This window comes from Amphiprion ocellaris, chromosome 16, assembly GCF_022539595.1.
Source record: "Amphiprion ocellaris isolate individual 3 ecotype Okinawa chromosome 16, ASM2253959v1, whole genome shotgun sequence".
NCBI lineage: Eukaryota > Metazoa > Chordata > Actinopteri > Pomacentridae > Amphiprion > Amphiprion ocellaris.
Window position 1 is genome coordinate 31,854,214 of NC_072781.1, and position 19,916 is coordinate 31,874,129.

The window sequence follows — 19,916 nt, forward strand, 5'->3', positions numbered from 1 at the left end:
ATGTGATTACAAAACACAGAAAATTTGTACTGTTCCATATTTAATTTGACATTTTCTGGTAAATTATTTATTGAATGTAAAATATTATTTTTCAGCTGGTTTCATATTAAACTGCACTTTCGCCAGCAACATCCAGACAAATTGAAAAACTTCAAATAAAACATGTTTAATTTAGTCCAAAAGACACTTTTAAAGCCTGATTTTGGTCCAAATCAAATGTTATTTTCAATTTTTTTTTGAATATTTTCCATGTCAAAATGGAATAGATGCAGCTCTTAAAGGGTTGAGATGATATCAAACTCACAGGTATGTTGAAGATCAGTGTTTTCGTCTAAAATTCTCAAACTAAAGTCCATAAAAGAACACACTAAATTTCTGTTCCAGAGGCTAAAAAATAATGAATCGATGTGTGAAAATCTGTTCGTTAATGTGGAAACTTTTCCCTGCAAACTGTCGTTGTATCCACGTGATGTGGAATCACCTTTAGTAGTTAATTAACGAGCCTGTTTGTCTTCATTACTGAGCGACACTGCAGTCAAATTAGTGTACCTGTTAAAATAAAAAACAAAAAAAGGGCTCATGTTCACAAAGTGCTCATTTTAAAAAAAGAAAACTTGGCTGCTGTGATTCATTAAAAACCAAACAGTCATGTGTCAGATTCACTGGAGGTGTTTAACAAATTTTTATGCTGATGACACAGTTTTAAGTGCTTTTTGTAACTTTTTGCTGACATTCTTTAGTAGAGACAAGGACATGACAGATTAAGTTGACTTAATTTCCAGTGGAGTGCTAAATAAACACTTTGTTCAAGTTTTATTCACCAAACTTCCTCAGTTAGCTTCCCAAATAAACGAGAACATTAGTCCACATGTACACGGGTGTTCTTTAAAACAAGGTTCTTCCTCATATGTTCTCCAAAAAGAGAAAGAAACAGCTCTGTCCACTTGTTGAGAGCCAAACCAACAGGTGGTGATTGAACCCGTTAAACCAATCAGAAGCCTGGAAATAAAGTTCTACTGGTTCTGGTAGGTGATGGTTTCCACTGAAGGAACTTGCAAACCTTTGTGCAAGAACTGCCCCCCTAGAACTTTATTAAAGGCCAATTTTGGGGAGAAAACAAGCTCCAACTCTGGTGGTACATACTTCAGACTAGACCTGTGTGAATCTAAACACTGATTGGTTAAACTTGTAGAAGAAAATAAGCCCTGTTTTTGCATCCTTTCGATGTTCTTGCTTGGTAGCAGCCTTCTCATCTCTAATATTAGCATCAGAGATGTACAGTTTGCTGAACGCTACCATTCAAAAGTTTGGGCTCATCCAGACAATTCCATGTTTTCCATGAAAACTCCCACTTTCATCCATGTGCTAACATAACTGCACAAGGGTTTTCTAATCATCAATGAGCCTTTCAACACCATTAGCTAACACAATGTAGCATTAGAACACAGGAGTGATGGTTGCTGGAAATGTTCCTCTGTACCTCTATGTAGATATTCCATTAAAAATCAGCTGTTTCCAGCTAGAATAGTCATTTACCACATTAACAATGTCTACACTGGATTTATCATTCATTTAATGTTATCGTCATTGAAAAAAATGCTTTTCTTTCAAAAATAAGGACATTTGTAAGTGACCCTGAACTTTTGAACAGTAGTGTATATCACCATGTGACACATTTGCCTTGTAGATATTTGGACCTTGAAGCAAAGACTCCTTAATCTTGTAGATCTGAAGTAACTAACCAGCATTAACTCAATTTTACTGAACCATTTAACTAGGGCTGGCCGATATTGGCTTTTTTGCCAAAAACCGATATGCCGATATTGTCCAAGTCTCAATTTCCGATTCTGAAATCAACCGATACCGACATCTGTGTACTTGGAAATAATTCCAAACCACAGACGTATTGTTAGTCGGGCACAGCAAGCTTGTTACTGCAGCCACACTTGCAGGGCTTAAAGTGAAAATCTAAAAAAAAAAAAACAATCTAAAAAGCTAACACAATGCAGCATTAGAACACAGGAGTGATGGTTGCTGGAAATGTTCCTCTGTACCTCTATAGAGATATTCCATTAAAAATCAGTTGTTTGCAGCTAGAATAGTCATTTACCACATTAACAATGTCTACACTGGATTTATCATGCATTTAATGTTATCTTCATTGAAAAAAAATGCTTTTCTTTCAAAATAAGGATATTTCTAAGTGAAACCAAACTTTTAAACAGTAGTGTAGATGCTATATATGCTGGCATCCAGTAGCTGCTGTTTTTCACTGTCAGAGTTGACATTGCAGGTGAAGCTTTCAGATCATACATCGCGATGGAAATTTACTGGCTAAAAGGGTCGATTATGGTGCCATTTTTGCGCCATTTGGCACCTGCTCCAAGTTCCTGCAGTGGAAAGACGCCTAATGCTGCATCAAGGAAGAGGGGAATTAAAAGCGTAGACTGATTCTGATGTAGAGTAACTGCACACGTCGATGTAAACAAAAAGTCCTGTTAGCAACGCTAGCACCAGCACATCCTAACTCCATCCTAAACTTCTTCACCCTTTCCAATGGTTTATGGTGACCTAAAAATGTTTGTATGTGAACAAAAGCCCAAAAACTGAAAATAATCTATATTTCAAATATTACCTGTGTACATGTGGACAGGACTTCACATGTTTACCTTCAAAAAAACAACTCCACTGAATCTAAACTGCTTGTTTGAGTGATTTGATGAACACAACGTCCCAAAACAACACCAATACCTCCTGGATAATCAGCTTAGACACTGACTTGTGGTTGGTGGATATAAAACAACAAACCCTCATTAATGGAGTAATCGGTGCAATACATACTGGAGCAGTGCAGATAAACTCACCAGAAAAGACGCAAAAAAGGAGAGAAATTTATCTTCTCCAATTAAATCAAGTTTCCAGTTGGAGTCTTGTTGCCTTTCACTGTCTCAGATAAAGTTTTGCTTTACAGTTTGTTAGAAAGAAAGAAAAAAAGCAACATTTTAATGTCCTGTTTACTATTCTGCAGGTTCCTCGTCGTCTCCGGTGAGTTTTCTGCTTTAACAACACTGTGGAAACAGAGTGGCAGCTTGGTCCACATCTTTAAGGACTGCTTCCTTTGCTGGTGGGTAAGTAGGACGTGTTGGTCGTCAGTAGTGTGGGTCGGTGGGTGGTTGTGTAGGGATGAGATGGAGGTGAATGTCACAACGATAGTGTGCGTAAACCAAAGGAGTGTCGAACACAAAGTGACGGAGGTGAAGTAAAGCACTTCAACAAGCCGCGAGGCCTGACGGAGCAGCGAGGGTTTAATCCAGATTTAAGAAGTTCATACACAGAATCACTCAGAAAACGTTCAGAGCGCTTCTATACTTGATTTTAACCGCAGCATTAGTGTGCACAATGGAGAATCCTGCATGTGATCATAGTTTTATGGATTATTGTCATATTTCATCAACTAGTTCATCTCAAAAGACAATCTGCAGTTATTTTCATAATTGGTTGATTATATTTAACAAAAACGAAAAAAATCTAATATTAGACGTTTGTTGCACTGTTGATTCGACAAAATAAGTCATTTGAAGCAACTACGTCTCCACAATGAATCGAATGTTAATCATGATTTCAGCTTCCTACATTTAACCTTCGTGTCGTCCTGCGGGTCAAAATTGACCCGTTTTAAAGTTCGAAAATGTGAAAAAAAACATATTTTCACAGTGAAACTTCTGATGTCCACATTTTCAACATTTTTGGGAAATCTTTGAACATTTTTTGGTGGAAAAAAAAGAAATGTTAAAAATGTTTCTTAAGAACATTCACAAAAATAATCAACCAAAATCCAGCGAATTTCACTGGATTTTGGTTGATTTTTTTGTGAATATTCTTAAAGAAAATATTACAAGTGTTAGTGATATAAATGGAATCACTTTAGATATTTTCAGGATTTTTTGGAAGATTTTTACTCAATTTTTGAAAATAGTTACAAGAATTTTCTTGCCAAATTTGGGGGATTTAAAAAAAAAAAAAAAAAACTTTTAAGGAATTATTGGAATTTTCCTCCTGAAGGTTTTGCAAATTTTCAGAAATTTGGGGATTTTTTTGCTGAATTTTGGGATTTTTTACAGACAAAGAAACAATATTTTTTGGTCCCTTAAAATGAGGACAACAGGAGGGTTAAAAGACCGTTGTTTACGCTGACGTTTAAAAAGCTCCACAAGGGGAATGGAATGTAGCCCATGCAGATGAAATTACTTGGTTTAAAAAGCAGAAAACAATGAGTTCTGATGTCAGATTTAAAGTAATTCTTGGTCTCACGGCTGTCTGAGTTGGAGGCTAGAAGCTTCTCTGTGCACAGAGGACTAGTAGCAGCTACTAAAAATGAGGTGTTCAGGGAACATCTGTAAATTGCAGATGCTCAGCAAGTGAAGCTGTATTTCTGTTTAAAAAACAGAGTCTTGGAGATGCTCTTAATTCAAGTGACGATTATTTTAGGTCTTATTTAAAGAGCCAGGTTCTGCTCAAGGTTTCTTCCCGGTTCAAAGGGTGTTTTCCTGCCACTATCTCCTTAGAGCTGCTCTGGGGATTCAGGCAAATGGGTTCTGTAAAGCGTCTTGAGACAATTTGACTGCAATTGGCACTATATAAATAAAATTTAATTGAATTGAATTTTGATGCAGGAATGTAGCACGACATGGAAATAAAGCAGTGCTCTGTTTAAATATAAAAGTGCAATAAAAATATTGACTTTAAAATTAAAGAATATTCATGACAAATAACTGTAATTTCAATAGTGATCATTTTAGGCATAATCATGCAGCTCTAACAATTGCTTTAACTGATTAATCCGCCTATTATTGTCTCGCTAGTCTGTAAAATATTTGAAAATAGAGAAAAATATCCATCACCACCTTGATGATCTATTACTTGCTGCAGCCCTATTTTGAAGACATGTTTTTGAACCAAACGGTTATCTGAGAAAGTATTAAGCAGATTAACTGATGACGGTGTTAACTGCTGGTTTGAGCCGTAACTGTTTCATCTTGAAAATATCAGAAAAATGTAAAAAAAAAAAAAATTAAGAAATCCCCAAAACAGGAGACATCTGGATGTGTCTTATTTCGTCCAACCAGCAGTCCGATAATTAATTTAGAATAACACAAGATGAAGAAAAGCTGCAAATGGTCACATTTAAGATGCTGGAAAACAGTTTTTGATTAGTTTTCTGTTGATTCTCGTCACAGTTTCCTCGTAGCAACCAGGATGACTTGGTCCTCATCTGCCCCCTTTTTTAATCCTCCAACCATTGAGTTTGTGAACATGTTTGCTGTTTAAAATCAAGTATACGAGCTCTGGTTTCCCCTCTGGTGTATGAAAAGACTATTACATGTACGCAGGCGATTTTTAGAGTTAATATTGCAGTTTCTACTTGCACTTTAATAGATGATGCATCGAGCCACAAATAATCTGACGCAGAGACTATAAAGCCTTATTCTCAAGCCCAAACTACTACAAGCTAAATGCCAAGGCCGTCTTTTTACTCAGTATGTTGCTTCTTGCCTAAACCAGGATGTGTAGTTGAACTCCTTCTAAGCACTGACACAGGAAATATGAGTCACTTAATGCCCTGTTAACGTAGTCTGAGCTCTCTCTGTGTAGTTTAACGAGTGTTTTGCGCCTCTGAAAGCCAGTGTTCACGATGTAGCTTCAGTGCTGCGTATATAAAGTGCTCTGAGAGTAAATCTGGATCCTAGAAACACTGACTGAAAGCTGCGATGGCCCCACGCGCCTACATTAACAGTACAAACACACGTGTTCATTTACTGTCGGCTCACTGTGTCTGCTCAAACACCAGCAGTGACTATCGCTAATATTCGGCCCTTAGGATTACACTGAGAATTATTTAACACCTGTAGAAAAACACTCGGAGTCCAGTGGACCGTGGACTAATTAAGTTCCTGTAAAAACATAAAAATCACTAAATAGTCAGGCTCACTGATGAGATGTCTCTCATTTCATTCCTTTGTAATCATTACAAAAGTGTCATTTTCTATAAAATGACAGATAATTCTGGTGTTTTTAAACCAGCACCCTATTTTCTAAATGATGAATACAGGAGGTCCTCAGTTTACGACGTCCTCGACCTACGGCATTTCGTCGTTATGTCAGAACTGGTTATGTGGAACTAGTTGGTGAGCAGAGCGGATGAATACGTCGTCATGCGGTGCTATCAGACAGCTTTGTTTACATTTGCCGGTTGTATGCCACCTTGGATTGTGCTACGTTCTCTAACTTTTTGCCCTTCATTATGACTCCCAAGCATAAGTCAGACTCTTCCGATGGCAGTGTTTCAAAGAAAAGGAAAGTCATTTGTATTCATGACTTTCCCGAAAAACTGATCGATATCGTGATGCACGTAACGGCTTTGTTTACATTTGTTGGAGTTCCAACTTACGGCAAAAATCGACTTACGGTGGGTCATAGGAATGGAACTTTGATGTAAGTCGAGGACCCCTTGTCAAAAAAATATTTGTAATCGACCCATTACTGAGCGAGAATGCTAGAACAGCTGCATCAGAGTAGAAATGCTTGTTTTTGCCATCATTGTGCTGATACTGATGATCCCAACGTTATCACCAGCCTTTTTTTGGTTTTTTTGGGGTTTTTTTTAACGCAAAAAGTGCCTCAGTGTCGCTTTTCTTCACCTGTTGGACTGGCAGTGGTTATACTGGTCAAATAGACAGTGGTGTCTTCAACTATTTGAAGCACAACTAGCCACACCTTCAGTCCTTGTGGTCCAAAGTTAGCCTGTGAAAGCTTCCAAGAGTGTTGTGCCCAAGTTTGTTGGCAAACGCATAAACACAAGTCATTATTTCCTTCAGAGAACAGTACCCTAAATCTGTAACTCTACTCCACTCGCCTGTACAACCCTTTCTAACAACCAATTCCATGTCAACAAAGGAACATGTGACAGAAGTTTTATCAACCACCAATGTCCGAAAGTCTGACGAAAGCACACGTGGCAGGAGAGCAAACGATGCTTAAAACAAATGCTTGATATAAAGAGAGACTGTACAAGGAGATTCCCAGTCATCAGTAGCACCCAAACACAACGGAAAGTTCTAAAATCTCCAGGTATCCTGAGCTCGACATACCTAAGGTCTAATCTCACTGACACAGTGCAACAGCCTGATCTGTACCCAGCTGTTATACACTGTAAAAGCCAGAAACACCATTAATACAAATGTCCACGAAAGCCATGTGTGGTTTTCTGTTTGAAGACTACTGCGTACCTATTGTAGCCCAAACAGAACCATGAATTGGCCTTAAAGTTTGATTTATACATTTGTGTTGAATCTCCAATGTAGCCTCAACGGTGTTTGGTTACCGGTTTGTAAACACAATCTATAACAGGCTGTAACTGTATCTGGTTTTCTTACGAACAAACACAAGCCCCAGTATCATGCCAGTATAGTCATACCCCAACTTTTTGTTTTTGTAGCAGTCTATTCTGATTTCTATTTTGTGTTGCAAATCCAACTGAAATATACCAAGAAACTCAACAGTGTGATAGAAACCCCATTCCTAACTAGTGTTGTACCTCATGGAGCATCACAACCAGTGTACAAGTTTAAATGCTCTAGATAGATTCAACACATAAATCGAGCTTTACTTTTGTTCACGTTTATGCTGCTGTCTTCCTGCAATAAACAAAACTTCTGTTGCGTGTTAAACAACCATCTCTCTCTGTAGTAAACGGATCTATAACATCGTCTAACGCTTCTAGTAACAGTCTGAGCCAGCACTTTTACTTTGATACAGACATTGCCCTGTCAGATTACATTGCAACCATTTCACGTGGTCTGCTAAAGCATTCTCACTCAGTATTGGGCCCTATCAATCATTTAGACCTAAAAAGGTGAGAAATTAGGGCGTAAAAGGTTTAAAAATACTGGAATTTTTCATTAAGTTCCACTTGAACCTGCCATATTTTTCTGTCCCTCAATGAAGACTTTTAAAAACTGTGAGGTTGAAGCTTAAACTAACAGCTACCACCAGTATATTAGCATTAGCATCAGCCTTGCTGGTGCAGATACCCATCATTTTTAGATCCAGACGGCCAGTTCAAGTTAAAAAAAAAAAAAAAAAGCAGCAAATTAAGAATATTTGTGAAATCAAAACCACAAGGACCCACATTAATAATTAAACCACAGAGGTCATTTCTGAAGCCTTTAGAAAATCATTAGCACCGACACTTAGAATTGGAGTCTTTGAGAATTACACAGGGCGTGATGCTCGGTGTTAGTGGTGTTTTTGTCCCAGCAGGACTGAGTCAGGCTGAGTCCCAGCCGGCAGAGGAAATAACTATCTATCTAACAGTCAGTTGGAGTTTCCCAGCTTTAGCAGGCTGGTAAAAGAGTGACACCGCTGCTTTAACACCCACTCGCTTCTCCGAAACATAATCTGTCTGGTGAAATACTGACGATTAGGATTAACCAACCACTTTGGCTCTGGTCCTGACATGTTTCAGGAAACGCTGGAGCCGCTTCTTCCTTACCCCGACCGGACTTGAAGGCTCAACTTTAAAATCTCTATTTGAAGCTCCGACATCAGCTCCCACCTCCACGGCCGGCTTGTCTTCACTTCAAGCTTCGTAGGTAAGCCTCTGGAGTGAGTTTAGCTTCAGGCTACGCAGCTTCAAGCTTCACAGCTAGCCTCGGTTGTTAGCATCAGTGCTGACGGGATGAGCTAGCACGAGCGTCAGCCTTCACAGCTGTCCTTTAGGTTAGTTTGAAGACAGCTGGAGTTAGCGTCAGGGATAGCTAGTGTTAGCTCCTCAAAGCCGGGCTGGTGTTTTTCTCCATGTCTTTATTTCCATCCTTCATCAATGCAGAAAACACCTGAAAGAAAACACAACACAATCAACTATTAAAATATTAGAATCAAAACATTGACTTTCTGCTGTTACAGGTCATTCCAGAAGTGGAGGACATTTTACACCCCGCCCATCAAATTTCAAATAGACCATGTACAAAATGCTAAAACACGCAATTGTATAAATGTACTTGTCCTGAGACGAAATCTAAAAAAATCTAGGAGAAAAGAATATTTGTATATAATTATAAAGTACAGAATAAGTCTTTAGTTCCCCCTAAAATACCATTTTCCTCTTGTCCCACCCCTGATGACCAAACTGAATCTCAAATAAAACTGTTAAAATTAAATTTAAATCTTCTTTTTTTAATCAACATAATATTTAAAATAATTATTATTATTTTGCATGGAATGTGTGTCCCACAACAACCCTGTTAGCATAACCTTTGTAGCTGGTAGAAGAAGAAAACAGTGAATCACATGAAACCCTGGAATTAACATCATCAAACAGTTTTCCAAAAGAATGGGTGGAGCAAAGCTATGTCCTCTCTTCTAGTTTTCATATTTTGATTGAATGTCTCACTCTACCTCATATTATCAGGATCAGACTAATTCTTTGGACTGTTTTCCATCAGTCAGTTTGTCTTCTTGGTCAGCAGTAACAGCTAGCTAAATATCTAGCTTCTACTGCTGAGAAAAAGATCACATTAGCATGGATTAGCATCCCTGTTACTGTGATTAGAGTAGAGTTAGCAAACAACACAGAAAACACGGAATAAAAATGCTACCATTGATGTGCAAGCTGAGCCAATCAAGTCTTTGATAGTTTATTACCTATTATTGATCAATATGGAGCAGAAAACTGTAAAAGAGAAGGTTTGTTTTTCAAAAATGTTAAAGCCCAGATGCCCTGTAGTTCTGGAATGAGCCTAAACTATTTAACAAATTGAAAAGATCTTAACCAATAAGACACAAGATGAAGGACAAGCATGTCAGAAAATGTGTTGTACATTAGCTGTAGTACCTGGTAGTGTAGTGCCTCTGGCTGTTATTTGCTGTGTTTTAATATCATAATGGCAAGCAGAAAGAATTATGGAGGTGTAGCTAGCAAAGGGCCACCATGACAGAGATTTTTCTGTGGGTTAATGACTTCTGGGTGGAATTGACACAATTAAAAAGAGTTAAAGTTGAGCAGGACAGTGTTCCTTTAGCTGAGTGGAGGATATAACTATGTTGTGTTACTGGTTTTACATTATTTTCAATGATTAATCGATTACTGATTGATAGTGTGGCCACTTATTGGTTTAGAAATCTGCTTAAAACTTGCGTCAGTCTTCAGTGACAAGCCCTGAACTCACCTGAGCCCAGCGGCGGTTCCTGCTGATCATGTGAGTGTTGGCCATGGCGTTGAAGAGAGTGTGCGACTGCAGGTCCTCCGGCAGGCGGGTAAGGAACTGGGCGATGTGGATGAAGTCCATCTGCAGCAGGACGTCCTCGAACAGACGTAGGATTCCCAGTCCCGTCCGAAACAAGCTCTCCTCCCCGTCCCGACAGAAGACGTCCCAAACCCGACAAGCCACGTCCAGAGGGAGGGACTTACTGTACAGAGTGAAGATCCTGGACGGAGGCAGAGAAACATACTTTATCAAGATAAAGGCTTGGATTCGAGGTTGGTATCATAAGTCGTGTCACGAGCCTCAATTGGATGGCTGCCAGTTCTAACTCACCAGTCAATCAGATAGAGGTCGGGGGTCAGGTTGTTGGTTTGGAAATGGCTGAAGAGACGAGGCAGGTTCTCCTCAAAGAAAATCTCAAAGGCTGAGAAATACTTCAACATCTGACAGAGAGTAAAGAAAAGATGAATGAGATCAAACATTTATCACACAGCTTCATGTAAAAGACTTAAACTTAACTAGCAAACTCCCTTCTTGACTCAACAATTGCTGTGAAACGTCAAAGCACTTCATTGGTCCAGCAGATTGGTTAAAATTAGATCTGTAATGACTGCGTTACAGAAACATCATTAAAAGTCAAAGTCAAGCAAGTCCAGTTGCATTTTAGCACCTAACATCAACATTTGTCATTTTTCAGGGCCACTAACAACAAGAACAAGTCTGAAATTATTTGCAATCACTGTTTATGCAAATTCATTATCTGCCTATTACGATATACGTTATGTACCACATCTACAGCAGCCAGTGTTCCCATTATTTCATCACTACTTCCACATTATATTAGATTATTGTTCATTTTCCATGTCACAATAGGTACGCAGGTTTAGGGTCAGTCTGTATCTCTGACTAGCTATTCCAGCTTTGAGCGTATGTTTGATCACGAAGTTGTAAATAAAAGGAACTTGTTTAATCGTTGCTCATGCACTGCCATCAACTTTTTAACTCTTCAGTCACATGACTCATGAGCTTCCGCTGTACTCACCAGTTCGTGGTCGACTCTGAAGAAGGCCATCTGACAGGGTTTGTTGAGCAGGTTGGCGAAGGTGATGAAGGCTTCGGCCTCCTCCAGGTTGAGGATGAGCACAGCAGCAATGAACGACATTCCCTGGACCTGAAACAGAGACACCACATCAGCATTTAAAATAAACTGAATGTTTCTGCAGGAAAAATGATCTGCTTGATTTAATCGAACACTTTTTAAATATTGATACAGGTACTAGTTGAATTTTATTGGATACTAAAAATTTTGCAAGTTGAATTCTATTTCAGCACTTCATGTGTTGTCTTTTGGGTTAACCAGCTTTTTAATTACACTTATATTCCAATGAAGCACTGTCAAAACCGTATATTCTTTGCTGAATATACAGCTGAAAGGGCAGAGCAGCTTTAACCAGCAATCTCATCACATTGATTGGACTCCAGTTTGGCTGACTCCTGGCTCCCATTAGCTCCTGGAGAAGTCATTAGCCTAGGGATTCACATACTTTTTCCACCCTGCACTATGGATGTTTACATGTTGTGTTCAATAAAAACATGAAAACGTATCATTTTCTGTGTGGTATCAGTTTAAGCAGACTGTGTTTGTCTATTGTTGTGACTTAGATGAAGATCACAACACATTTTATGACCAATTTATGTAGAACTTTAAGTAATCCCAAAAGGTTCACATAGTTTTTCTTGTAACTTTCTTGTAATCTACCTTTCTGTCAGAGTGAAAGAAACTACAGTTAACCTGATTTTTACCTCTGCATTAAAGCTTTGACCGAGGCATCCACACCTCAAGCAGTCGTTGCATACAAAGGATATGCAACAGTGCACTAAATATAACTACTTTAATATAGATATCAATGCTGTACAGCAAACATGGCAGTGCCCTCAGAAGGTAGAATTACATTCTATATGGTCTTTGATATAATCCTGACTGTGCAATTTAATCATGTTGATAAACTGTTTGATTTCAAACTTAAAACTGTAGAGCACTGGGAGCAAATAACGGAAAAAATGCATCTTTGCCCCAAAAATATGGCGTATACTGTATATTTTTTTAAATGTTAGTTTGGATTCAGTATTATTTTCACTTATTTGACCACAGTGCCTGATTTAAGTTAAACTTCCACAAGTTTTGAACCATTTTACTTAAGTAAAATTTCATAAACATTTGAGAATTTTAATGTCTCTTGTTGAACGTTGAAAAGAAAAAGGTTTGAAGATAGCCTACTGGTATGAGTATCAAAATGATACTTGGCCCTAAATGACAAACCTGCACTGGAAACACTTTTAGGTTATGGTTAGGTTAGGTTAGGTTTTAGGTGATTATGTTCGATTCTGTCTGGTAACAACTAATCATGAACTATTAACTCTTTGAAGGGAGCAGAAAAAGCAAACTTACATATCCAATGTCAGGTCGGTAACAGGTGTAAGCCCCCAGGACACTGTGGAGGAGGTCATGATATGGACCGCCCTGCAGAAACAAAGAAAGAAAGGTAACGCTAATATGAGAGGCAGATACAGGAAAGGCAAAGGAGGTAGATGAGAATTCAGAAAATATGGACTTGAAACCATAAAACTGATACATACCTTCTGGAAGATGAAGAGCGAGGGGAAGGTTCTGGAAATGTCCAGTTTGATGAGGTCCAGACTTGATTCTCTGTCAGCCAGTGATGCCCCTCCATCTAACAGAAAAACACACAAAAGAACATTTTAAGTTTATTTTTACATGGTTTTAAGCTTGTTTTTGTGATGAAATGAATCTTCAGTCGACTGTTGAGACAGTACAGGCAGAGTTCAGGTCTGAATATTCAAGTTTAAAGAGGCAAATTATGCACATTTACAGGTTTAGAATTGTATTCATTGGGTCTATTTGAATATGTTTACATGCTTTAATGTTCAAAACACTTTTTCTTTTTATATTGTACACTGCTGTAGACAATTTTCCTACTCTCTGAATGAAATGCACAGTTTTCGCTCCTGTCTCTCTAAAGGCCGTCTTATTAAAAGCTCAGTCTGCTGGTCGGCTAGCTTGATGAAGGTGAGCTAACGCTAGCTACGTATGGTAACCCCACAAAAATGAGTTTAGGAAGAGAGGTGTAGCTTTCACAGGAACAACTCTAATGTGGAAATAATATTGTGCTTATTCTTTGTTTTAGGGCTGAATGAGCTGCTAGGTTATGCAAATGTGTTACATGGTGATGTAGATATATAGCAGAAAAAACACTTCAAATGAGGCGCTTCAGGTAGCGTTTTCGTCGATGTGGAGTTTAGGCTTTTTAAGTTTTGCAGAACGTTTACATACAAACAAATACAGCTATATAACACATTGAAACCTACAAAGCAGAACACGGGCTCTAAAAGCGTTATTAGAGTGACTTCACAGTAAGATGGGAGTTGTGTTGTCGTACCGCTCTCACTGTCGTTGACTGAACTGGTCTCACTGTAACTCCTCCACTTCTCTTTGGCTCTGGACAGGAAGATCTCGTAGAGCTCTGCGCGAAGACAAAACACGTTAAAGATTGAAGGTTTAGCTATGAATGAAAACACAAGTGAGTCATTAATCCTAGATCTCTGTCAGCTCCGCAGCAAGACGCAGACTGAAAACATAAATCAGGGTTTAACTTTAACACTCAAAAAATCAGAAATGTATACATTTCTTATTATAACAAATCCCTTGAAAAGCCCAAAACAGAAAGAAAGAGGCCGATTTGACATAAAGTACCAGTCAAAGGTTTAGACACACCTTCTCATTCAATGTTTTCTCTTTATTTTTACTGCTTTCTACATTGTAGATTAATACTGCAGACATCAAAACTATGAAACAATATATATGGAATTATGTAGCCAACTTTTGTGAAATAAGTCAAAACATGTTCTATATTTTAGATTCTTTGCTTTAATGACAGCTTTGAACCCTCTTGTCCTTCTCTCAATGAGCTTCATGAGGTAGAACCTGAAATGGTTTCACTTCACAGGTGTTCCTTGTCAAGGTTCATTTGTGGAATTTCTTGTCTTCTTAATGGGGTTGGGACCATCAGTTGTGTTGTGCAGAAGTCAGGTTGGTCCACAGTTGACAGCCCTATTTGACAACTTAGAATCCATATTATGGCAAGAACCAATCAGTGAAGAGAAATGACAGTCCATCATTACCTTAAGAACTGAAGGTCCGTCAGTCCAGAAAACTGCAAAAACTTTGAATGTATCTCCAAGTGCAGTCACAAAAACCATCCAGCTCTACGACCAAACTGGCTCCCATGAGGACGTCCCCAGGAAAGGAAGACCAAGAGTCTCCTCTGCTGCTGAGAAGAAGTTCATCTGAGTCTCCAGCCTCAGAAATGTCCAGTTAACAGCAGCTCAGATTAGAGTCCAGATAAATGCCTCACAGAATTCTAGTAGCAAACACATCTCTGAACCAATCAGGCCTTTATGGTCCAATAGCTGCTAAGAAACCACTACTAAGGAAAAGCAACAAGCAGAACAGATTAGTTTGGACCCAGAAACACCAGGAATGAACATTAGACCAGTGGAAATCTGAGCTTTGGTCTGATGAGTCCAAATCTGAGATCTTTGGTTCCACCTGCCGTGTCTCTGTGAGACCAGAAAAGGTGAACGGATGGTGTCTACATGCATGGTTCCACCATGAAGCATGGAGGAGGAGGTATGATGGTGTCGGGGTGCTTTGCTGGTGACACTGTTGGGGATTTATTCCAAACTGAAGGAACCCTGAACCAGCATGGTTCTACCACAGCATCCTGCAGCAACATGACATCCCATCCAGTTTGGTTTAGTTGGACCATCATTTATTCTCCAACAGGACAATGACCCCAAACACATCTCCAGGCTGTGGAAGGACTATCTGACCAAGAAGGAGATGATGGAGTGCTGTGTCAGATGACCTGGCCTCCACAGTCACCTGACCTAAACCCAATCCAGATGGTTTGGGATGAGATGGACCTCAGAGTGAAGGCAGAAGGACCAACAAGTGCTCAGCATCTCTGGAACTCCTTCAAGACTGTTGGAGAACCATTTCAGGTTCTACCTCATGAAGCTCATCCAGAGAATAACAAGAGTGTGTAAAGCAGTAATCAAAGAAAAGGGTGGCTACTTTAGAGAATCTAAAATATAAAACATGTTTTGACTTATTTCACCTTTTTTTGCTTACTACATAATTCCATCTGTGTTCATTCATAGTTTTGATTCCTTCAGTGAGAATCTACAATGTAAATAGTTGTGAAAATAAAGATCAAATGAGAAGCTGTGTCCAAACTTTTCACTGGCAGTGTCCATCAAGCTTTGAAACACACAAACTCAACTCTGCATGTGGGATTTGCTGACAATTAAAAAAACAGTACTTCATTTGAACATTTCAATCCAAAGAGTATTATAAAATGTGTGTGTTCTGGTTTGTACCTGGTGTGATGTTCAGCTCGTTGCCGATAGCGAGGCTCCACACTCTCCCTCTGACGCTGGGTGGAAGTCCCTGCCACCACAGCTCTCTGACCCGCCTCGTGCCTTTCCTGCACAAATACACACGAGTCAAATAAGCATGCTGCACACACTGCAAACATCCCATCACAAGGCTGCGGAGACGTACATGGAGTCCCAGTGAGGCAGGATCTCGGTGTTCCAGATGACCATGGCGTTGGAGATGCTGTCCTCCTGTCTGTGACGCTCCTTCATCTGACGCTTCTTCTTCTGGGCTTCTTTAAGCTCTGAGAGGGAAAAATTACACCACGTTTGCTTATATTGAAGAATGACTGGAGTTATGAGTTGCTTTCCGAGATAAAGATAAAACATAAAAGCGTTAATTATGAATTATTATTATTTATTTAGGGGTAAAATGGGACGTAAATGTCGTCCTCCAATCAAATCAGTGGACAGCCCAACATTTATGCTCATACTCCGACTGCATATGTGCCCAAAAAAAACCTAATAAAACAAATTAAAGCAAATGTTTGGTACGAGGAGAGCACATAGGAGGAGATTCTTCTTTATCTTCCACATCTCGATGATTCATCATTAAAAGAGCTGCAATTGAAATAGCTGCAGCGGGATTTTGGAGGTGCTGTGATTTGTGCATGCTTTTTTACAACAGAGTCCAAATACAGCGGGACGTCCTAATTTCTGCCATGTTTGCCCACACTGTGTTTGGCACGTTAGTGCGGTGCTTTAACTTAATCTGCAGCCATCTGCCGTATCCATGTGTGTTTTTCTGTGTGTCACAGGAGGAGAAAAACAAATCCATGGAGCAGACGAATGTTCACCTATCGTAGTACGAACAGAACCAATGTGGAAAGCATGAATTACATGTGCACTACCGTTCAAAAGTTTGGGGTCACTTAGAAAAGTCCTTATTCTTGAAAGAAAATCTTTTTTTCCAATGAAGATAACATTAAATGAATGATAAATCCAGTGTAGACATTGTTAATGTGGTGAATGACTATTCTAGCTGGAAACAGCTGATTTTTAATGGAATATCTCCATAGAGGTACAGAGGAACATTTCCAGCAACCATCACTCCTGTGTTCTAATGCTACATTGTGTTAGCTAATGGTGTTGAAAGGCTCATTGATGATTAGAAAACCCTTGTGCAGTTATGTTAGCACATGGATAAAAGTGTGAGTTTTCATGGAAAACATGAAATTGTCTGGGTGACCCCAAACTTTTGACTGGTAGTGTATATGTATATATGATACATGTGCATCTACCTCTCCTCTTGGCTCCTGCCACCATCTCCTCGTACTCCAGTTTGTGTCTCTGAGTTTCCTCCGTAGACTTGGCAGGCAGATTCCTGAAGGACAGAGTCAATCAGTCAGACAGACAGACGGGAACGCAGGCGATGAGCCAGTTGGACAGTTTTTCTTCCTGTCAGGTGTTCAGCCAAACACAGCGACTCTGTCTCCCAGTGACACTGATTTGCCTTCATCCCACGGCTCCCACCAGATGCTCCCCGTTGCCAAGTGACTGCTGGCAGCTCTTTAGCTAAACTGTGGTATATTTAGAATTTGAAGCACATCAAGATTTAACACCTGAGAATATTCTGCATGCTGGTAGGAAACAGGCTGAACTTGCAGGATATTAAATGTTGCAGCTATGTTCAGCTATATTTCGAGGATCTAAAGCTGCGATTATAAAACAGGGTTTTTTTCCTGCATAGAGAAATGTTTGGCACTACTCCAAAGGCCTTTTAGTCAGCACCAAAACAATAACACCCAGTTTTGTTAATTGAAGTTTCATTTACTGAGCATAATACACATTTATTGTTAATCAAACAGGAAAACACACTGATTTCTGTCAGATAAAGTAACACATGCTCTCTGTCTTTACTGGACTGATCTAGGTATCAGGCATATTCACCCCTAAAAACCCATTCTGAGCCTGGAAAAAAAACTGATAAATTGTATTATATTTCCAAGATTTGTCTGATCTTATTATTTTTTAGAAAACTATGAAAACTTCCAGGTCACATCTTGAAATTTTCACTTCAAAAGTTCACTCTGACACAAGAAAGGTTTCTGTCAAACAGGATCCAGAGAATGTTTGGTCTTTTTTTGAACTCATAATCCATAATAATACACTCATCACTTTAAAAACGTGCAGTAATTGATCAATGGACACTTCATGTACTTACGCTGGCCGGTCCTCCAGGATGAGTGCTGTGGTGGAAAGAGGCTCAAACTCCAGGTTCTTCCTCCTCCCTGCAGCCAGGGGGCGCTCCAGACACGAGGACACGCCCAAGTCCGTCTCCTGCTCCTGCTGAGCAAACTGAACAAAGAAAAGAAAATATTACACAGGGCCGAGAGCCAACAGTCGCTCTTAGTTGGGCTACGTTCTACAAGGTTCTGTAAGTTTGTCATTTTCCTGTAAAGCTGAAATATGTTAATTCAGGTTCTCTGTCCGTATTCTGAGATGCAACAGTTTGTATAGATCTTTAAAATAGCACTGAAGAGTCCTCCATGGACACTCTTGGCTACTAATATACTGTCAAAGCCCCTGAACTAGCTGTTTTTGTTTTTTTTTTTTTTTTAAAGTTATTTTTTTGGCCTTTTATCAGCTTTATTGGACAGGTGCAGTGAGAGAGAGACAGGAAATGGGAGAAGAGTCAGGGGAAGACATGCAGCAAAGGGCCGCAAGCGGGAATCGAACCCGGGCCGCTGCGTCGGGGACCAGCCCCTGTACATGGGTCACCCACTCAACACGTTGAGCTATACGGGCGCCCAACAAGCTGTTAAAATGACAACAAAAAAATTATTACAACATAAATGAATGCGTCCTTATCAGTAAGTATCCTGGCAGATGTACAAACAGCAAGTGAGAAGCTACAGAATTATTTTAAACATAAATAAAATACCAGAAAATACATGATTAATTACATAATATTCCTCAGAATATGTAGTTTATCCACTGTACACAGACATACTGTGATGCCACTTTCCAGTACAGCCACTAATAAACAGACTCTGCAGTGAGACTTGCTGAAGGTCAGAAATAGGCTCAGAAAATTAACATCTAAAAATCCATAACAACTCAGCAAACTGCCTCTGCTGAGGAAGACTGGAGGCCACCCTGATCCATCGATCGCTATCAGCTGATATTCTTCTAAATGCTTCAGTCGCTATAAAAGTCAATCAGATGACACAAAACTTGCGGGACAGTTTCTCTACATGCAGCCTAAGTATTTTTACTGCATGTCTTCAGGAGGTGCCTGAAAAAAAAAAAAAAAAAATTGCAATGAGTTTTTGAAGCTAGTTAGCACCACGGCAGAAAGAAGGCAGGACTCAACTATAAATCATCCAGCTGTCAGCGTGGGTTTTGTTTCTTGTTTCTAGCTCTGCACTTTATAGCCTCTGGTCTGTTATCTATAAATGTGGAGAAAAGCTAACTGAATATTCAGGCTGCAGCCTTTTGTTGTTGCAGTTTTTATAGTCTGAAGCTAAACTGATTAAGGCTGTGTTTCATTCCATCTACTGCGATTGATTTTTGATTTACTTACTTGGTGTGTTGTGCAATTTGAGATTTTACTTCATTTAGTTATTATACTCCACCTAAATGTTGCTTGTCTTAAACTCCAAGCTGCTCCCAGTAACCAGGTATAAGCTGCTGTGGTTTCAGTGGTCTCTAAGGCAGAGGTGTCAAACATGCGGCCCATGGGCCAAAAGCGGTCCTCCAGAGGGTCCAATCCGGCGTAAAAATTCCAGAGAAGACATTAACTGCAGATTGTAAATTAGTAAAACTATAAATTTAAAATAATTTCTAGACCATGACAAGTTGTTTTGATCATAAAGTAAAATATTAGATTGCTCATTGTTCTTTGGTCGTTTTTTGTCTCATTTGTAATTTTTTGTCTCTTTTTTTGTTTTGTTTGGTGTCGTTTGTCTAATTTTTTGTCTTTTGTTTCTCGCTTTAGTCATTTTGTGTCTCATTTTTATCTTATTTTGTCTTGTTTTTGTTGTTTTGTCTGACTTTTATTGTTTTGATTATAAAGTAAAATGCTATATTATTCAGCTCCAGATAGCTGTGACTAAATGTTGTGTTCCTTTGTAGAAACTCTGTGATCTGGAAGTTGTAATGTGGAAATGATAAACTGAGGCTGAATGTTGCTGA

The 19,916-nt window shown here is 39.2% G+C and overlaps 1 protein-coding gene across 1 annotated transcript in view; it reads right to left on the minus strand.

Moving 5' to 3' along the window:
• Positions 1-582: 582 nt before the first annotated feature.
• LOC111562832 (TBC1 domain family member 12-like) overlaps positions 583-19,916 on the minus strand; it is a 41,654-nt gene continuing 22,320 nt past the window's right edge. Inside the window, exons 3-13 of the mRNA XM_023261577.3 lie at positions 17,944-18,077; positions 17,021-17,103; positions 15,907-16,024; positions 15,723-15,829; positions 13,721-13,804; positions 12,900-12,994; positions 12,712-12,783; positions 11,305-11,433; positions 10,596-10,705; positions 10,227-10,485; positions 583-8,894 (exon numbers count right to left, since the gene is read on the minus strand). Of these exons, the coding sequence (XP_023117345.2) occupies positions 8,823-8,894; positions 10,227-10,485; positions 10,596-10,705; positions 11,305-11,433; positions 12,712-12,783; positions 12,900-12,994; positions 13,721-13,804; positions 15,723-15,829; positions 15,907-16,024; positions 17,021-17,103; positions 17,944-18,077 (1,263 nt within the window). The 3' untranslated portion in view covers positions 583-8,822. The remainder of the gene's footprint in view (positions 8,895-10,226; positions 10,486-10,595; positions 10,706-11,304; positions 11,434-12,711; positions 12,784-12,899; positions 12,995-13,720; positions 13,805-15,722; positions 15,830-15,906; positions 16,025-17,020; positions 17,104-17,943; positions 18,078-19,916) is intronic.